Raw genomic sequence first — 19122 nt, forward strand, 5'->3', positions numbered from 1 at the left:
GACAGTCCAGGGTGGTTAAGGGGGTGGTTTTTGGGGGGGTGGTGTTTGAGTGGGTGGGTGGGTCACCCGGTGGGTGAGTGGGCAACCCGTGGTCGGGCCGCCTGGCCACGGCTCGTTAGGAGGCAAGCGAGCGTCGGCCGGAGTCCTGTCCTATAACGTACCTGGATATTCTCGTGTGCACGGAGAAAAATTCCCTATACCTTTTAAAACGTGGTTTTTCAATACCAGAACTTATAAAGATCATAAGAAAATAGAACCACAAACTTTTAAAGATAAGACTTAGTAATCCTCTTTTACAAGTTCAGTTTATGAGGAAAGAAGAAAAATAAAATAAGCAAAATAATAATATATCTAACTGAAGATTAAAATCATAAGCTATTCGAATATTAAAGTATATTGTTAATAATATTAACTTTTCAAATAAACATAATCCAATAAATAGTTAACTAAAGGTGATTTTGTAATTACTTAAAATTACAGATTTATAGAAAAAGTTAAGCCAAAACCTTTGGGATGTACACCACTTGCTAATCCTATTTTAACAGGACAACCTCATGGTTAACCTTTTTAAAATTATATATAAAAAGAAAGTTAAAGAACTTCCATGTTTATTTAAGATTAATTATAAGAAACTTTGATTTCTCACTATTGATATTTGTAACAACTAAGAAACCAACAGATATTTAATAAAGTATTTTCTTCGAGTGCATCCTTTGCAGGTAGTTCGTTGCGCGTTGCGCTTGTTGAATGTCCAGCAATTGCAGGGCCTGAGGGCTTCGGGGTTTGGGGGTTTATCGGGTCGAGGTGCCGGGATCGGGGCATTTCACTTGCAACACGGCGTGGAAAATTTACGATTTTATTACTCAATAAATGCAAAAACTCGCCACTCGTAAAGAAGAACCCATTGCCCGCCCCTCCACCGCTTTTCCTCCTTCGGATGCTGCACTTCCTGCGTCCTCTTTAAGTCTTTCGCAACTGGGTTTAAATTACATCGAGGGCGGGGCACTTTTGGGGGGGCGGTTTGGGGTCCTCGCAGACACCCTCCACTCTTTCTGGGTTAATGTTGGCAGGTGGAAATTTTCGAAATCCCCGGCGGTTTGAGCTCCGCTCCGTTTCGCTTCGCTAGCAGGTCATGCATAATTTAAAATTAATTTCGTTCTATGTAAAATTTTCGCCATGGCTTAGATATTCGGGTGGGGGCGAAGGTGAAAGGATGACTGTGAAATATTATATTTTGGCATTGTGTATTGTGCTGAATTAATAGGGCAAATTGAAATTTTATAGCTATCAAACATTTATGGCGGATCGTTTGATATTTGATTTGTGCGATTCCGGATTTGTGATTTGCCCGACTGACCCACCTCATGAATAGAAAGTGGGTGCGGTAATCATTCATCAAGTGTCTGGTTTTTGAGTTTGGCAAATAATCACAAAAGAACGGGGGAAAAGTTCGCACTCGAATTGCAATTGCTTGGGCGGTGTAATTGTTCTTTCGCAGCTTTCTCCTCCATCTTGGCAAACAACCCGTAAAAGCCCGGGCATAAATTGGGCAAATTTTCCTTTGGCAGTGTCAAGACTTTTAATTGCAACAAAATAATTATGGCGCCCTGGGGCAAATTGCAAATTGGAAATTGCAACTCGAAGCGGGGCCAAAAAATAAAAGGATGCTAAGCAGACTCCAGCTGCACTAACCGAAACACTCGCAAAATTAAAAGCAAATGAAACAAAAGACAAACAATAGTTGTGAACAATAGAAAGTGGCAAGTTGGAATGGAAATAATGCGGATACCTTGGAAGCAAACTTTTGGAGGAAAATCTCGAGGTATTCTGGATGCAGAAAGAACCATATATATTTAAACTTTGCTTACATATTTTTAAAATATTTAAAAAACTAGAAACACTGACATATTTCTTTGCCAAAATATATATTTATTTAACTCTGTTTATATAAACGGATAAAAAACATGTCTACAAAATTCAAGAAAATAAATACTTAAAATAAAATTTGATTGAATAAAGTATAAGTTTTGACATAGTCTGAACCATTTTTTTAAGCCATACCCATAACTATTAAAAATTAAGTGCAATTTTCTTACTTTTCATAGTTATTTTCCGTGTGCCAGGGAAAGTGCTCTTTTAGTATCAAATAGCCTTAAACATCTTGTCGAAGTCTTAAAGGTCCCGCTGCTAAATAAAATGGCAATGACTGGACTTTACGAGCCAAGTTGCGTGCCCCGAAAAGTGTGCGGCAATTTTTAGAGCGCATTTGGCTAAAAAGTCCGCAGCAAACCATTTAGCAGTTAGTTTTGGGCTTTGGCCATTTGAAGTTGTTGCTCGGCTTGGTTTATGCCAGCCTTTGATACGGATTTTGTTGCCGTTAGAGAAGTCTTTTTATGACTGCACCAAGTGTGCCGAAAGTTTGGCCAGGACCAAGGATCCCCCACATCCGAACCGAAACGCCCTTTATCCTAAAACAATGGGGCAAGTGCTCGGTTTCGTTTGTACCACCAGTGCGTGACGCATTCCGGCTGCACTTGAAACTTGAGTTTTTCCCCCCGAATTTTCACCCCTCGATTTTCCTCTACCCCCTCTTTCATTTTCCCTGCGGCAGGCTGTTCTGTATCTGGCCAAGCTGCAAAGTGTTAGATAAAGTTTCGGCGCCACTTTGTTGACTTGCCAGACCAAAATGTGTGCTTAACTCCCAGGCTCCTCATCCTTCGTCCTTGCCGCAGAAAAGTTATCGAAATGAAGATCGGTTGTGCTCGCAGCTGTATCGTGCCGAGTGGAACTTGATTTCGAGTGCATTTGATAAAGTTTATTAAACTCTAAAGTGCTGCGGATGGCCAACCAGTCTTCGACCGGATAAAGTGCATTAAAGAGCACAACTCTAACTGGTTTAGTGACACAAATTGGTTAAGATAGAGTCATTGTTTTCAGATTTTCTTTTGCGATTTAATTTTTATTGCGAAAAAAAATGCTGGCTTAGTCAGGCGACTTTAAAAAATGTATTTAAGGGGACTAGGCAAACGTTTAAAATCATAAATAACTAAGACTTTCTTATTAAATAAGTAAGTAAACATAATGTTCAAGCATTTGGCAATACAAACCCTTTTGTGCCTACTTATTATTTCCTTGTAATAAAAGGTTTCTTTCGACAAAAAGTAATTTTCCACTAAGACATTCTTTCAAATGCGTATTAAAGAACTACGACAAAGCCCCCAATTATTCCAATAGAGCTTTTCCGTCTAAACCTATCCCCTATAACACCATTAATATCACATGTATTGATCCACTTATTTCCCATATTCCCCATAAAAACAGCACACGAGAAGCGTCTCAAATTAAATAAATTACGTGATCTTATTAAACGCGTCTGGCTAGGCTGAATAGATGTCCTTTGGCCTAGACACAGTCCAAATGTGAGTTTATTTCCAGCCGACTAAACGTAACTAAGATTAACTGTTGCGCGGCAAACTCGAATGCCAAATGCTGCACCTGTGAATTGGAGGCAGGTGGCAAAAAGCTGCACGTGTCCAGGAGTCAGACACTGAATAGAGTTGGGAACTGGGAAATATATACGAACTGGGTAATGGTAGTGGGTCCGGGACCCCAAACCCAGATAGTGTAGAAGTAGGAGTCGGGGGCTGGAAAATTAAGTGCCGCACAAGCAGCTGGAAATTTATATCAAAAAGTTAACGCAACGCGCAACCGCACCGAAAATCGAGACTAGTCCGAGTCCATTTAAAAGGAAGCCTTCTGTTGCCTGTTATTTCCTGGTACTACACGAAAAGAAATTCTGGCTGCAAGTAGTTGAAAACTTCTCTTGAAAACCGTAACTTTTATTGTACATTTAATGATTAACCTTTGAAGAAGGTAAGAAATGTTACAAATAAATCAATTGAAAAGGTGTCTAAAAATATGCAACAAAATATTTTGAATGCAACAATTAATGGAACTTATTGCATACTTTGAGACACCTTTTTAAGTGATTTATTTGTAATATTTCTATATCATCTGCTCATAAAACTGCCGTAAATCGTATTTATTATTTCTTTTTTACATACTTCCCAAATTATTTTTTAATACGAATTTCATATTAAAATTCCCATCCACAGGTGTTTTTCCTTGTGTATAAAACACCCCCCTCCAGGAAGGATCCTTTCTTGGCGCGTGTATAAATCTTGCGCCGGTTTTATTTGGCTTAATGACCAGACGTGCACGGCTCCATAATTTACAGGGGGTGGGTGGCTCGCTTTCATGTAGATGAGCCACCGGCAGACAAAGTAGGCAAAGTCTGGGCTCCGCTTCTTGGCCCGGCCATTTGTATCCTTGTATCCTTGTATCCCGGTATCCCCGTTTCCGGAGCTGTGTCTGTGTGCTACTTGAGGCAACATGTTGCGCTTTTACTGCCCCGGACTTTTTCGCAGGAGGGGAAGTGTCTACTTTGTCTTACTTTACGCTACTTTGTTGCGGCTTTTAATAGAAATCCTTTGCCCCCGATTCCGAGGCGAAGCTCTCGCTCACCTGAACGCCGCGCTGATTATCTCCATGGTCCCCCCAATGGTAATTACCCGGGGACAGAAGCGACTGTCCTGGGGAGAAATCATAAGAAATGCCCATCGCCCTGCTTTGAGTAAATCTCATAATTTATTTAATTGTATTTTAGTGTGTGCAATAAATTTATATTAGTGGACCTGGCAATTTCTGCGCCCGCATATGGCCAACCGCAAAATAAAAGGAAGTGAAAGTGGATGGGGAAATGGAAGATACAATGAGGACACCAAGCGTAACAATATAATAGAGGCCAACCCCCGAGTCATGTGTCTGTGCGAGTGCGAACAATGACTGACCAAATATTGACATAAATGTCAAACTCAAATTAGAGCTCAGGGTCAAGGGTCGACCCTCGGCCGGCGCAGCCACCAGCAGTCCCTCGAACAAAAGATGCAAGTTGCCAAATCCAGCCGGTTTCGGGTTCGTGGCCGGGCTCTCTGCTCTAATCCTAAACAAACAGGGGAAACGGAACTCAACAGAACTCAGCAGAACAGAACAGACACTTCACCCATTATGCAATAAAACAATATCGAGGGGGAGGGGAGGCCAGAGTACACTGAAAATATAGGATTTCAATAAGTCTTTAATAAAATAATAATATATTTTGTAGAAATCCTTTATTTTTATAAAGAGTAAGTAAAAATCATAATACATTTCAGTTTCATTTAAAAAATATATATTTTTTTATAAAAACATATAAACATTCAAATCATGTTTTATCAAAAAAAAAAGTTTTAAACAAAAGAATTTATACATTTCCTGGGTTAATGATGGAATATTATATTTCTTTTCGTTTTATACAGTGATTTAATATTATTTTTTAGGTAATAGGTTTGATAGTGTTTAATTTCTGACCTCATTTAGTAATTTAAGAATTTTTATTTTACTAAATTTACTGTTTTAATAAAGCTTAAATAAATGAAAGCCGTTTCTTATCAGATATATTTCATATGGGAATATGGATGATTTATAGGCTTAGCACAAAATATATAGATGTAAAGGTTCCGAAAACCTTTTAAAAATCAAACTAAAAACCGAATCGATTGTCAAAACTGTTAACTATTTATTTCAGTGCATAGCTCTCAGGAGATATATGGAAGATTACGGTCCGCAGCATATTGGAATTGTTTGATAAACAAATGCCAGGCCGGGGAGTCCGGGCACAGTGCATTGGATTAGCGTTAAGTACTCCTCTGCGGGGGCGACTGGGTGGCGGTCGTAAACTAGCTGACTGGAAATGAGCAAATTGCACGCTAATGCAAGGCATTATGCTTCTGGATCGTACGCAATATCCTTTTCCCCCTTCTATTTGCCTTCGGTGGTGGCTTTTGTTCGGTTTTTGGCCCGAAGTCGTTTGGCTGGCGAGCTGCGTTATTTCACCTTTAATCCGCACTTAGTGCATAGCACACAGATGGCAGGGGCATCAGCAACACCACCCAACCACCAAACCAACACCACCCCCACTTCAACCACCGCTGCAAATGCATTCCATTCATTATGCACCACATCGGAACCGCTCCCTTTGAATCCGCTGCCACATTGCCATTGATGTGGATGCGAGATGGTGGACTTGTTTATTTCACGGCATGATGCCTCTTGTCCTCCTGCGTTTTTCAGGGGTGGCTAAAAGGTATCGGGTTCAAGGTTCAATACTGCCGCTTGAGCCGAGAACAATGGAATTTATCCCGCAGAAGTGGCTGCTGATCGAGGGGGTGTTCGGCGTATGTATGGGCTTAATGGGATACCAGCTAAATGGGTTACAGAGTCGCTACTTATTTCCATCCCCTGCATCTGTATCACATTAATTGGTTGTACTTGTAGCTAGTATTCGTGGTGTATAATACTTACTCTTAATTGCTTTGTTTTTAAATGGAACTTTGTATGGGAATAATACCTAAAAAAATTCCATATAAGTGGTATAGAAAATAATAATATGACTTATATTTAAGCCTCACATTTCACTTTTTAGGTTACGGTAAAACGATGTCTTTCTAAAAATTACCTAAATTGAAATATAAAAATATAAAACTGCTTAAGCATTTTGTTAAACTTCTGACATAATTTGTGTGTTGATGTACTGATAAATTTCCTTTTTACTCAAGTGCATAAAGTGGAAGCAAAACAATCGCCCTTCAACTGGAGGTAAATATTTGATCAACGCAATAATTAGCAGAAATTACAGATTAATGAATATATAATCGCAAGTTCAGTAGTCACTGGCCGAAAATGTTGCAAAATAGACGAGAGATAAGCAAAATGGTTTTCGTCATTCAAAACAGAGTGAAAGGAGTTGGATAAAATTGACAGGTTGACTGCATGACTGCGGCCGAAATTCTTCGCCTGAGCTGCATATTTACTAGAAATAATAGCCAGGGCAAATTAATTGAGTTACATTATGCATTAGTGCGTTTCTCTGTGCTTGGACATAACGCAAAACCCCACAACAGCAGCAACAATACAATGCATCAGTTGGCAAGTGAAGCCGAAATATTTCACAGCCATCCGAGCTGCTTGAATGGTCGAAATGCAATTGGAATTACAACGGTCGCCGCAGAGGGGCCACACAGATACACACAGATACACACAGATACACACAGATACACACCCACACTCGGCCACTAACTGACATGCTAAATATTGCATACATCTTGTGCATTGTGTCCATGTGGCAAATAATTATGGCATTAATATTCCTATGCAAATATATGCACAGTGCTTTGTTAGCCGTATCTCGGAATCCGTGAGATGCAATCCGCCTGTTCGGTTTTGACGGTGGGGTTAGCAGGGTGAGCGGGGTGAGCGGGTTGAGCAGGGCATGTGTTCATTAATACAATTATGACCGCAACAGGCGTGGGGCATAAACACACGACCAATCACCAGACCCAAAGAGAAAGGGCACCGGGAAAATGTATACTTAAAAAAAAATAATCTGAAAAATCTCTAAAAATATAAATTTTATATAGAAATACTCAACAAATTGTGAGCCAGGTTCGTAGTGCTTCCTTACATCACTTTACATTTCATTTTGACACTTTATTATATTTAAATTTCGTGGTAAGTGGTTACTATTGAAGTATTTGGCGTTATGAAATCAATTAGAACGGTATCTAAAAGTATGCTACAATAAATTCCCAATAAAATATGTTTTTTATTGCCTACTTTTACACACCTTTAAAAATGATTTTAAAACAAAATATAAATGGAAGCAGTATATTGAAGAAATTGATAGATATTTTCTAACATTGGCTCTATCTTTAGTGAAGCCTAAAGCCTTAAATTTAAAACATTTATATTTTGGTTTAATCTTGTTTTAGTTAAATTTACTAATTTATTAATTTGTAGAGTGCTTTAATCGCTCACTTTATTTTGTTCCTGTGCATGCATTAGATACCAGCTTGTTTCTTTCGCCACGGAAACAGTAAAGTAATCCCCATTAGTGAGTTTTGTTTAATCGCATCAGCCAGCCGAAAATCCAAATCAACGCCAGCTGCAGCTGCCGCCTCCTCCGGGCAGGCCGAACTGTATAATCAGGCAGGTACAGACTGTTAATGGATCTAATACCCCATAACCCCATATCCCGTATCCCGTATTCCAGATCCCGATCCCCTTACCTTGCCACCCCCCCTTGCCCCATCGCGGCAAGCACCACCCAACTAAGCACAGATTTGGTTCGCTCTAATGAGCTCTGCGTGCAGCTTAAGGGCAACTCCAGCACGGCTGCTTCTATTTGCGGCACTTTGGCAATATGTGGCTAAAATTACTTGCATTTGCCGGCGGCGGGGTGTAGATACATCACCACCAGATGCATTTTAATTGGAATACCGAAGCGGCGAATAATAGCGGACTACAGAAAAAGTAATGGCACAAACAAAAAGGCGGCGACCGCCCAATTAGAAGCCTATTAGTGGTAACCACCACCCAAACACCACCCTCTTCCAATCGAAACTGCTCCATTGTTGCTGCAAATATTGCAACACGAATTGGCGAGCGCCCAAAGCTAGGCAACAAATTATGCCGAATGGCTAATGAATAAATATGTATCTGCAACTGGCACAGCACATCCCTTCGCCAGATAGTTTGGCATCCTTTGAGATGCACTGAAGGAAAACATTTCGATTTCGAATGCAGGAAACCCCTAAAAAACGAAGGGAAAGGGAAGGATTTTAATGATTACACATGTTTCTGAAGTAAAAACATGGACAAAGCAACAGTTTAAAAACACATTTTTTACGGACAGTCTAAAAACCATTTTTCTTTCTTCTCTTTTTTCTCTTCTTGTTCAAAAAATATGATTTTTAACATATATATTTTTTACGCATACTTTCATAATTCCCATTTTTAAAGTATTAATTTTTTAAAATTTACATCGAAGTAAACAGTATGATTTTTATTTTTTTCCTTTCTGGCTTATCCGCTTTTTAAAAACGTATTTATCATTTGTATTTACTGCCGCGTTGTTGGCGTTGAAGCTGCACTTATGAGAGCGCAGCGAAAAGCGCAAACACGGGCAAAAACGCGGCAAATGCAGTTTTGTATCTCTGTATATCTCCGTATATCCGTGTGTACTTTGTGGCATGCCACATAAACTTGACGCCGCTGCGCTGCTGTGTGATATTTTAGCATTGAGCAGCTCTCCATCCCACTCCATCGCCCTGTGGGATATTTAAATCCTTGTTCCTACGCAGGGATACTCGTAGCCGTGGCAAGGACTCGGCGCTGTTGGCTTTTATATGCGGATTAATGCAACGACTCTCATGTTTATTCACACACAAATTTGCAGCGAATACAACGCACAGAAACAGTGCGGTGATAGCGGGATGCATTTGCACCCGGAACCGCCCCCGGATTCCCAGGATCCCGGGATCCGGGGATCCCAGGACTCGGATACACTCGCACTTGGCTGGAGCAATCTGCTGGCAAATACGCTTTACATTTTGCACACGCTAATACAATTTAATGGTCGCATTAATTTGGCGCATCTGTTGCATTTTAAAACACACGCACACACACAGAACTATCTGCGTGAGCACACCCCCGCACACAGATACACACAAGTACAATGATACACAGTCACAGATACAGATACACGTTCGAGGAGCGGCAGGCAACCGCAGGATACTTTGCTCACTTTGTTGTCGGCGGGGGAGGTTAAAGCATTTGCCAACTGCAAATAAAGTTGCGCTCAGCTAAATATTAATTCTAACCAAGTTAGGGGAAACTACTTTAATGGCGGGGGCGTGGCAAACGCACAACTGCTTAATCCTTAGCTGTAGTCGGAATGAAGATTGAGATACATGCGCTGCTCTGGCGCGGACAAAAAGGTCCTGATATATACCACCAGCAGGCAATAACAGCTCCACATCTTCTTGTTTTCACCAATGAGCGCTTAAGTAGAGACTTTACAGTGCACTGAAAAGAAATTGTTACGAGTGGAAAAAGATATAACAATAGGTATTTATTTAAGTAATTTAAATAATTTGAATAACAAATATGTGAACAAGTATACATCTTATGAGATTTTTTTTTTAAGCTTAAGGAATAACTATAATTTAATTTGAAGAACTATTATTAAATACAAAACGTTTAAAAGTACAACAGATAGGACGGATGATATATTTAAAATTCTAAGCTGTAAGTTAGTTAATCTAACTATAATAATGATATTGCTCATTCCATATATCAGTAAAATCAAAGTATTTATAGAAAATGATTGAATTATATCGGAATAAAATATTCTAGGCTTGGGAATTAATTTGGGAAATAATTTCTTTTTGAGAAAAATGTAAATTACCATTTAAATTAGCAACTTGCCCGATTCCAAACACGTAATAGAGAATTCCCTCTCCATTGCAGTCGCTAATGCGAGGCAACTTTGTTATTGCTGCCAATTAGGTCGGCATTCTGTTTGTGCCAATGTTTGCATATTATTTCTGCCCAATTTGCATTGATGCAATATTGTCCATGTCCCGCGACACACTTCCCTCTTGTTCATGGCCGCGTCAAATGTGGAAAATGTCAAAATTTAAATATTGAAAGTGACGTTGGGGCAGCCGGAAAAACCCAGGGAAAACCCCCCTCGTTTTGCGGGCGTGGCACTAAGCGGATAAGCGCTTGTTAAATTTTTAATGCGTTGCATAATTTTTAGTTCGTCGTGGATATTTTGCACAAAATATATACTATATAGTATGTGTTTGCTATATTTTAATTCGAGTGGCGGATGCGAAACGCAGCGTGAGTGCTGCTGGCTGCTGGCTGCATTTGAAATGAGCCGCATGTGGCGATGGCCGATTAAGCCTGGCTTAGAAGCGGCACATTCCTCATTTCGCACTCGACAAAGATCCATTTATTTGCACTGCCAGCGGGGGAGGTGATGGAAATTTATATTAATTATAATTTTCGCAGCCATGTCTTCTCATCAATTATCAGAGTTTGCCCGCCGGCTCACTTCGTTTTTCTGTTCTGATCTGCTCTACTCGTTTCTGTTCTGTTCTGTGCATTTAAATTTTTCCCCAGCAAAGTCCTTGATAAACATTTTTCAATTAATTTTTATTTGCTGCCAACGACATTTCTTTGTCCACACACGCGCATATATTTATGTATGTTGCTGCCGTGCAGCAACAGCAACAGCAGCAGCAGCAGCAGCAACTCGACGGCAGCAACATCATCGCCTTTATGTGTTCCACGTATTTCTTTAACGGATTTCCACTTGTCTCGCTTTTTGAGAAAAACTTGTCGAGATGGCACACGCATTGTCAAGCCCACTCACACACAGGCATGCGGCGATAAGGCGAGACAGGCAGAAACAGAAAGAAAATCCTACACGCTCGGGAATAAAAGAGAATGGGCAGCAACGACGCGTAAAAAACTCGTCCTGGAGAGAAGGAGCCCTTGAGATGTGATAGCCGAAATTGCGGGTTTGATAAACGCAACAGATACTCAAAGAAAATTTTAAAATTGTTTTTCGATCCAGTACTTAAGATCCACTTAATGGATGAACAACTAGCTGAAGATTATTTTAAATTAATTAAAAAAGATTTCAAAATATGTGAGGGTATACTTCTATATTTCTTTAAATTCCATTATCCTGTATAGGCAGGTAAAGACATATTGCAGTAAAGACGCGTAATGAACTCGTCCTGGAGAGAAGGAGCACTTGAGATGTGATAGTCGAAAATGCGGGTTTGGTAAACGCAACCGAGGAATGATAAAAACTAGAAGGTTATTTTAAATTAATTTTTAACGAGGAATTATAAAGATCGCTTTAAAACTGTAGAATTTAGAAATATTTTAGTCAGCAGTGTTGTAATTCTGAAACTTTGATCAACTCAACCCTGAGAAAGCTAGCTCCGAAACTTATTTCATGAGATTATAGTAGTATCCGATCAGCTCAGTGAACAAAACACATAAAAATGTTCTCCCGAGTCCTGAAACCAAGTCTAGTTTTAGGCAGAAGCGTGACCACTTCCGCATCCTTGCGTTACAAGGATCCCATTTACCATGTTTTTCTGGACAAGGTGCGTGAGTACCGGCTGAAGAGTCCCACCGGAAAGCCCATAGATCCTGGTCCGGAATACGAGGCGGAACTGAAGGAGTCTCTCGAGCGACTGGCTCTTCAATACGGCGGCGGTGAGGGCGTTGATATGCTCGAGTTTCCCAAATTCAAGTTGCCCGATATTGATATTGATCCGATATCGGTTTTGGACTTGTAAGTTTTCTTTTTATTTATAATTTAAATTGAAACTCGAATATTTAATATTTCTAAAGACCTGAAAACCAACCCAAATCGGAGAAAGAAGATTCCAAAAAAGAGGATGACAAAAAGAAAGATCAGGAAGTTAAGGCCAAGGATGATAAGAAAGCAAAGGCCGGTGATAAAGATGTAAAAGCCAAAGATGACAAGAAGACGAATGAAACAAAGAGCAAGGATGATAAGGACAAGAAGAAGTAGAGTCCATATAAGAAAATATTTAATGAAAATTATTATTGAGCATGTTTTGAATTTTGGATAGATTTTAATAAAGTTCATTGAGAGATACATTTTTTTTTGAGATTTAGGACCTGAAAATATTTTAAAAATACGAACTCATAAAATTGCATTAGACTCTCAACGCGAATCCTTAAGACCTCAATTTCACGGCTCTTTATCCCAAAATGCCCGCCTTATATGTACTACCCATTTGTAACTGTTCCAGGATATAATCAAGAAAGGACGAGCCGAAATATTTATTAAGCACATACATGCATAAGCAGCACTCACACACTCATGCACATGCTTTTACCATGTTAAGTAATTCCTTAAACAACACAACAGGTCGCCGCCATTGGCATGGCCTTGTCCCTCCCCTTGGTCCTTCGTCCTTTGCCCCCCCCCCTCCCCCCTTCTTTTCTTCCACGAATTTCCTGTAACTGACGCTGAGTGGCAGACACACAGATACTCACATAAGCAAATTGAATTTAATGCTTTCTGCCGTTGCTCTTGATAAAAAAATGGAGAAAAAGGACGAGTGTGGGAGCGAGACAAACAAATCAAGAGACGTCGCGAAGGAAATAAAAGCCAAACGCACAAATAAATACGCACAAGTACATAAATTTAAATTATTTTCGTGGCCTGGCCTCGCTTTCATTTATGCTTTTTTATTTTATTATGCCTTGTGCCGCTCGAAGGATCCAAGGATCCAAGGATCCGAGGATCCGGCATTTGACTGCAGACCAGACGTCCTGGCACACTTTCTGAATGCCATAAGAGTACCTCGTACCAGATGTATCTGTATTTGAATCTGTATCTCGTACCGTTTGCTGTTAATCTGTATCTGTAGCTGTGTATCTGTGTAACTGTGGCAGCGCATCTTCAGTCTGTCTCTTAGCGAACTATGCGGCCGCATCGGGCAAACAACTACGCACAAACACGGCCAAGACGTCCTTGGTCCCTGTGTAAGGCATGTTAACTGGGATTTGACAGCTCGTAAATAATATTTCGCCTGTTTGTTGGCTCGGCACAAGGAGAGCAACGTCTTGCACAAGGCCGGAACAAAGACAGTGGGCCGAGATGGGGGAACATCATTTTAAAGACTTTTATCTTGATGTTTTGCTGAACAATATATGACTTCTAAACAATAAGATATGTATTCATACCACCTATCGATATTTAAAGAAAAGGAATGTGTGTCTGGGATACTGAAGAAATCTTAAAGTATTTTAAGTATACGAAAAATTTTAGATATACTTTTTTTAATGAAAAAAAGTTAAAAAGTTATCACAACCTGAATAACAACCAGTGGCGTTTGTAGTTTTAAATTTTAGGAATAATATCTTTTATTTGAAGTAAATCTATCTTTAGTGGTAGATATTTTTTTAATATGTAGAAAAAATCAACATGGACTTGTAATTTGTAATGTTCTTAGCGAATACCTTTTAAGTGTGCCTTTTAAAACTTATACTATTTATACTCAGATTATAGCTATGCTGCCCTAATTTCCGCCGCCTAAAATGAAATATATTTCCCGCTTTTTCGCCCACTGTGACTCATTCGATGGCAGCCATGTGAAAACGAGAAACGCATTTAATTTTTAAGCTCTCTGCTCCTTGGCTCTGCTTGTTAAACAATCTTTTTACATGACATATGTGGGCGGGCGGTGGTTGGTTCATCCGAGGAGTCGGATTCGGATGAGATGCGGTGGCTGTCCCGGCATGTCCCCAATTTGGGGGCCCAAGCTGCCACCGCCACACTCATTATGCGCACTCTCCTCGTTGCCGGCTTATTAAATTTTCATAAGGCACAGGGGCTCGTAAAAATAAGACTTGGCCGCTTTTAAGCGCAAGTGGATTAAATTTAAAGCGACTTCGAGGAGAGTCACTTCAAAGGCCGTAGCCATAATTAAAGCCATGAAAACTGTCCACAATTCGATTGCCAAAAACTGAATTAAACCGGGAAGTCGACCATCCAAGAAATAAGAGAAGTTGTGAAGAAAGAAAGTTTTCGAAGGTGGGTGGACTGGAAACCACAGTAGGGGTTTGGGGACTTCAGATGGCGGAGGATCCGCTCAACTGAAAGAAAATGATGGCGATGACGAGGCGGTGAGAGATAGCTAAGGTCGCTTCTCCGCTTTTCCGACCCACATACAGACCTACATGTCTGTGGCTTAGATATAGGGATATATATATATACATCTTTGTACCAGGCATGGCCGCTGGCTGTGCTGAAAGTGAAGCATCTTGTGCAATGTAAACGAAACGTAGCCGATAAAAATAATACGAGAGGCAATTTCGATTTATTGACAGGTGCTCGACTTTATTGAAACGTTTAACTGGAAAACCGATTCGAGTGCCGGCGGAGTATGCTCACTCCATTCTAAAAATATCTATAGATATATGTATAGCACATCACATGCAAAATTGTGCAAAACGATAAAAATTATGTGAATTTCGTTTTGATTTATCGCTGTGAGCCTGGGCGGTGCCTGGATTTTATGGGCCCAGATTTATGACTCCTTCGCACAGGACCACAGGATGTGCTGCCGAATTTTGGACAAATTTAATTACAGTTTTACCTTGTGTCTTGTGTGGATCAGCCACGCACTATTTGTCATTTTGCCGGTTCCCCCCATAAATTCCGATGTGCATTTAATTTTGTCGAGCCGCACGTACGCATCAATGCCTGGGCATTATTTAATAATGAAAATTGAATAGTCCTAATTCAAGCCGATGACAAAGTGGGTCCAGGTGGATATGCGTATGTATGTGTGTGTGTGTGTGCAGGACACGTGCCACTCAAAAACACACCCACACACGCATAGGACGCCCTCGAATTGTGGTTTTCCTTTTGTCGCTTCCGTTTCCGCATAATTTTTGCAAGCGGAAAACTCGAGGGCGGCGCGCTAACAAAACATTTGTTAAAACGGAAGACGGCAAACGCAGACAAAGGCGACGGTTTACCGGCAAGATAGAGGCACTAAGACCCCCTTTAAGCTTACGTAATTTGGTGTTCCGAGCTCAGGTCCAAAATGCGGGCACGTACGAGACCGGGGGAGTGCCCAAAAAATGCCCCCCAGTTCCACTTCATTTTCTCCGAAGGAGGCAAGTGGCAAAGGGGTCCGCAAAGGTTGCATGTGATTTGTGTCAGCGGCGGAGTCGCGCTCCAGGATATGTCCCAGACTATATATTATGCCGCCGGGCGACAGTTACAACAATAAAACATTTCGGATGCCTTCTTGTCTTGTCGCTCGTCTTCTCCCCATCCACCTCTTGTTATCCTTCTGCTGGTCTCGTCCTGCCACATCCACATCTACAGCCACATCCACATCCACGTCCACATCCACGCACCTGGCCAAAAGGGCTGAGCCTGAGCCCGGGCTCGTAATGAACGATGCCAGGCATTTTCTTGTTATTTTTTCATGCCGCAGCCGGCGGGCGGACGGCGGGCGACATTATCCTTGTAGTTAATGTGGGCGAATGGCTTTTCCAGGCTGTGCACGCACTGCCACCCCCTGCAGGCGGCACAGTGGGACTAAGGTATTTGTAGGAAGGTTCAGGGTAAAATTAGCTCACTAATACCAGTTAAATAGTGCGTGTTTTAGATTGTAAATCTTTAAGATCAGTTATGAAATTAATATGGCTAGGATATTAGTTAATCAATCTATGGGTTTCCATAAACTCTTTTAAATGTTTAGGTTTATTTTCAAAGGATTCTGAAAAATGAAATATTTGACTAATTTGCTTGAAACTTATTTGGTACTTAGGTAAAATATTTTTGTACATTTAAAATGCGGTGATATTTTAATGTTAGTTTTTATGCTCTTATTTATTTTTGCATTGCATATTTCAGCAAAAGTAAATTGAATATTTATATACAAATGTAGAAAAGGATATAAGTAAAGCCGGTTTTTTATCGCATGTTAAAATAAATGTAGGTTTTAAGCTGCGAATCTTATAGGCTTAAAGTCTACTTTAAGCTTAACATGCAGACAAAAAAGGGTCTTGAATTACTAGCAACCTAATCAAGTGCTCCTTAAGACCAAGAATAATCTGCATTCTTTTTCTTAATTTAATTTGACAGTTACTTTGACTTGTTCCACTGTGCCATTCTCCTGCAGGCTGATATGGCAGTATGCCTCGTGGCGGAGATAATGGCGCCGCAGTGTCCTTTATCCTTCATCAGCCTCGTCTGGCCCCGCCTTGCCCCGCCCTTTCCCGCCCTTTCCCGCCCACCGACTTGGCTCGGTGGTTGACTTGCAAATAACGCATCACGCATACGCACCGTGCACCGTGGTCTTCAGGTGCAGCCTCCTGCGTGCGGAAGTGACAATGAGAACGCATTTAAAATTCATTAATTGAACGCATTTCCTGCTGAACGGAGTCGATCTTCCAGCCTGCTGGCGCCTTATTACTCCATCCATTTGTATGCTGTAATTGAGGGCATTTGGCCATTCCTTTCCCTCGGGCGGCCCTTGAATGCAATTTTTAAGGCTTCTTCGAGCCGAAAACTTTGCTTCACACTGCATAAATTAATTGAGTCTTCAAACAACGGACTGTGTCTGCGGTTTGGCTTCTCTCCCGGAGCGAAAGTGTGTGCAATTTTCGTTGTGTGTGTGTGGGGGGGGGGGGGGGGGGGGGGATACCCACTGTCTCCGTGGGCAACCGCACCATCAAAAACTTTGGCTGCCGGCTCCTCGAGTCCTGGCTGCAGGACGAGAGTCTAATGCATTTTTCATGCCCAGTTTGAATGGCAGCCTCAGCGTCTGCTCTGATGCAATCGAATTAAAATTTATGACAAAACCATTAACAAAGTTGCCCCTTTCGGTATCCGTAGACCCGCGCTGCTTGAACGGGGTCACATGCAAAACTTTCCCGACTTTTTATGCAGTTTCTTCAGATTTAAGAGACTCATTCGGTCTCGACGGCGGTTAAACTTTCCCAAATTAATCGGTGACTGCAACGATTTAAGTGTTGAAAGCAATTAGCTGAAGAGAACACAGAAGGTAATAAGTGATATTGATATGGTAGATATATTCACGAATACGTTATGTAAAGTTAGAAAAAATCAGTGTTTGGGCGCCACTTAATCCCTGTTCGGGTTCCCCTCTAAAAATTTTTTCATGATAAATTCTTTAAGTTAAGTTTTAAAATTTTTTACCACTTAAGAGTTAAACCGAAGCTCAAGAAACACACATACAAATTTCTCTTATCCAAGATATTAATCCCTGTTGGGCGCCAGTTATTAAAATTAACTGTATATTCAGAAACCCTTTCATGATAAACTCTCCAAGTAAAGTACTGAATGATTAAAAAAGCATAGCGAAAAATGAGTTGTAAAAAATGTAAATGAATTCAGATACAATTTTCTTTTAGCCATAGCAGCAATTGGAACGCGTAGGTATTTGACTTGTTACATTTATTTGCAGACAATGAAATAACCAACGGCAGTGCCTCCTCCGCGTGGCCATAAATGTTTAATGGCTTTCGAGCCGGGCCCCGTTTTATGCCATGTCCTATTTGCGCATACCACAAATGTCTGGCCAAGTGGCCGACAATGGCCCCCGAGGTCCGAGTTCGAGTTGGAGTTTTAGTCCTGGTACTGGTCCCAGTTCCCAGCTCCCAGCTCCCAGCTCCCCATTTCCTATTTCCCAGTTCAAAGTCCAAAGCAAACGGCTCGAGTGTGTCGGCATCTCAGACATCTCACGATCTCAAGACGGCGGTGCTGCGTGGGCCTCTGTCCTTCGACTGCCGGCCTGTTATCCTTGCCATCCTGCGAGTCTGGACGGGACGATAAAACGCTTCAATGTTCACTTATTGGCTGGGCGTGAGGAATTTTTATATTAATTTATTGGTCTGACTCTGGTGAAAGTCAGTGGGTCGGCATTCAGCTGGCTTTTAAATTATGAATCGAATCGGAATCGGAACTGAAAGAAAACCTGTCGAACCAGCGACTTCCACGCTGCCAGATTCCTCTTTTGGCGTAAATTTTATTCACGTTTTTATTTTATTTGTATTTTTTTTCTTTCAATTTTTTTCCCGCCGGATTCGGTTTTAATGGCTTTTTAAATGCCAACTGATAAATGGCCAGGCTGCATGACAAATGAGATTTCCGCTTCGGCTTGGGCGTAAAGTGTTCCTGTTAGTATTGGGGGAGCTCTTTGCATTTTTGTGCCCGGTGGATTATTAACTTATATGGCAAGAAGCTCATTAATAATTCGCTTATAAAGTGAGAGGGCAAAGGGCAGCACCCTCAATGTGCCAAAGATTAAACAAAGGTCTTTACCAACAAGCTTGTTTCGTCGTTGTGTTAAAATATTGCGCATACGCCACTTGGTCCCCCGAGGTCGTTGAAATTAAATGCAAAATAACAACAAGTTACACAGTCATCTTTTGCAGGCACTTAGCCTTTGCTGCTAAAGTTTTCTTGCGGGTTTTTCTTTCTTGTTTCCTTTTTTTATTTTATTTTTTGGATGGCACACAGAACTCAGGACACAGGACAAGGACAGTTGGCAGGACACAAGCAGTCTGAAGTTTTCGCGTAATTTCACGTATTTTGTGCAAATACGCTCAAATATGCCACACAACAAGCGGGCAAGC

The 19122-nt window shown here is 40.9% G+C and overlaps 2 protein-coding genes across 3 annotated transcripts in view; both read left to right on the forward strand.

The window, feature by feature from the left end:
- Nucleotides 1–19122, forward strand: part of Con (leucine rich repeat protein connectin) — a 151478-nt gene that overhangs the window by 51870 nt on the left and 80486 nt on the right. The gene's annotated exons all lie outside the window — the stretch shown is intronic.
- Nucleotides 11908–12544, forward strand: ATPsynCF6L (ATP synthase, coupling factor 6-like). The gene is made up of 2 exons (XM_017080603.4): nt 11908–12259; nt 12319–12544. The coding sequence occupies exons 1-2, from the start codon at nt 11964–11966 to the stop codon at nt 12500–12502; spliced, it is 480 nt and encodes a 159-aa protein (XP_016936092.3). The 5' UTR covers nt 11908–11963; the 3' UTR covers nt 12503–12544.

Source organism: Drosophila suzukii, chromosome 3, assembly GCF_043229965.1.
Source record: "Drosophila suzukii chromosome 3, CBGP_Dsuzu_IsoJpt1.0, whole genome shotgun sequence".
Classification (NCBI taxonomy): domain Eukaryota; kingdom Metazoa; phylum Arthropoda; class Insecta; order Diptera; family Drosophilidae; genus Drosophila; species Drosophila suzukii.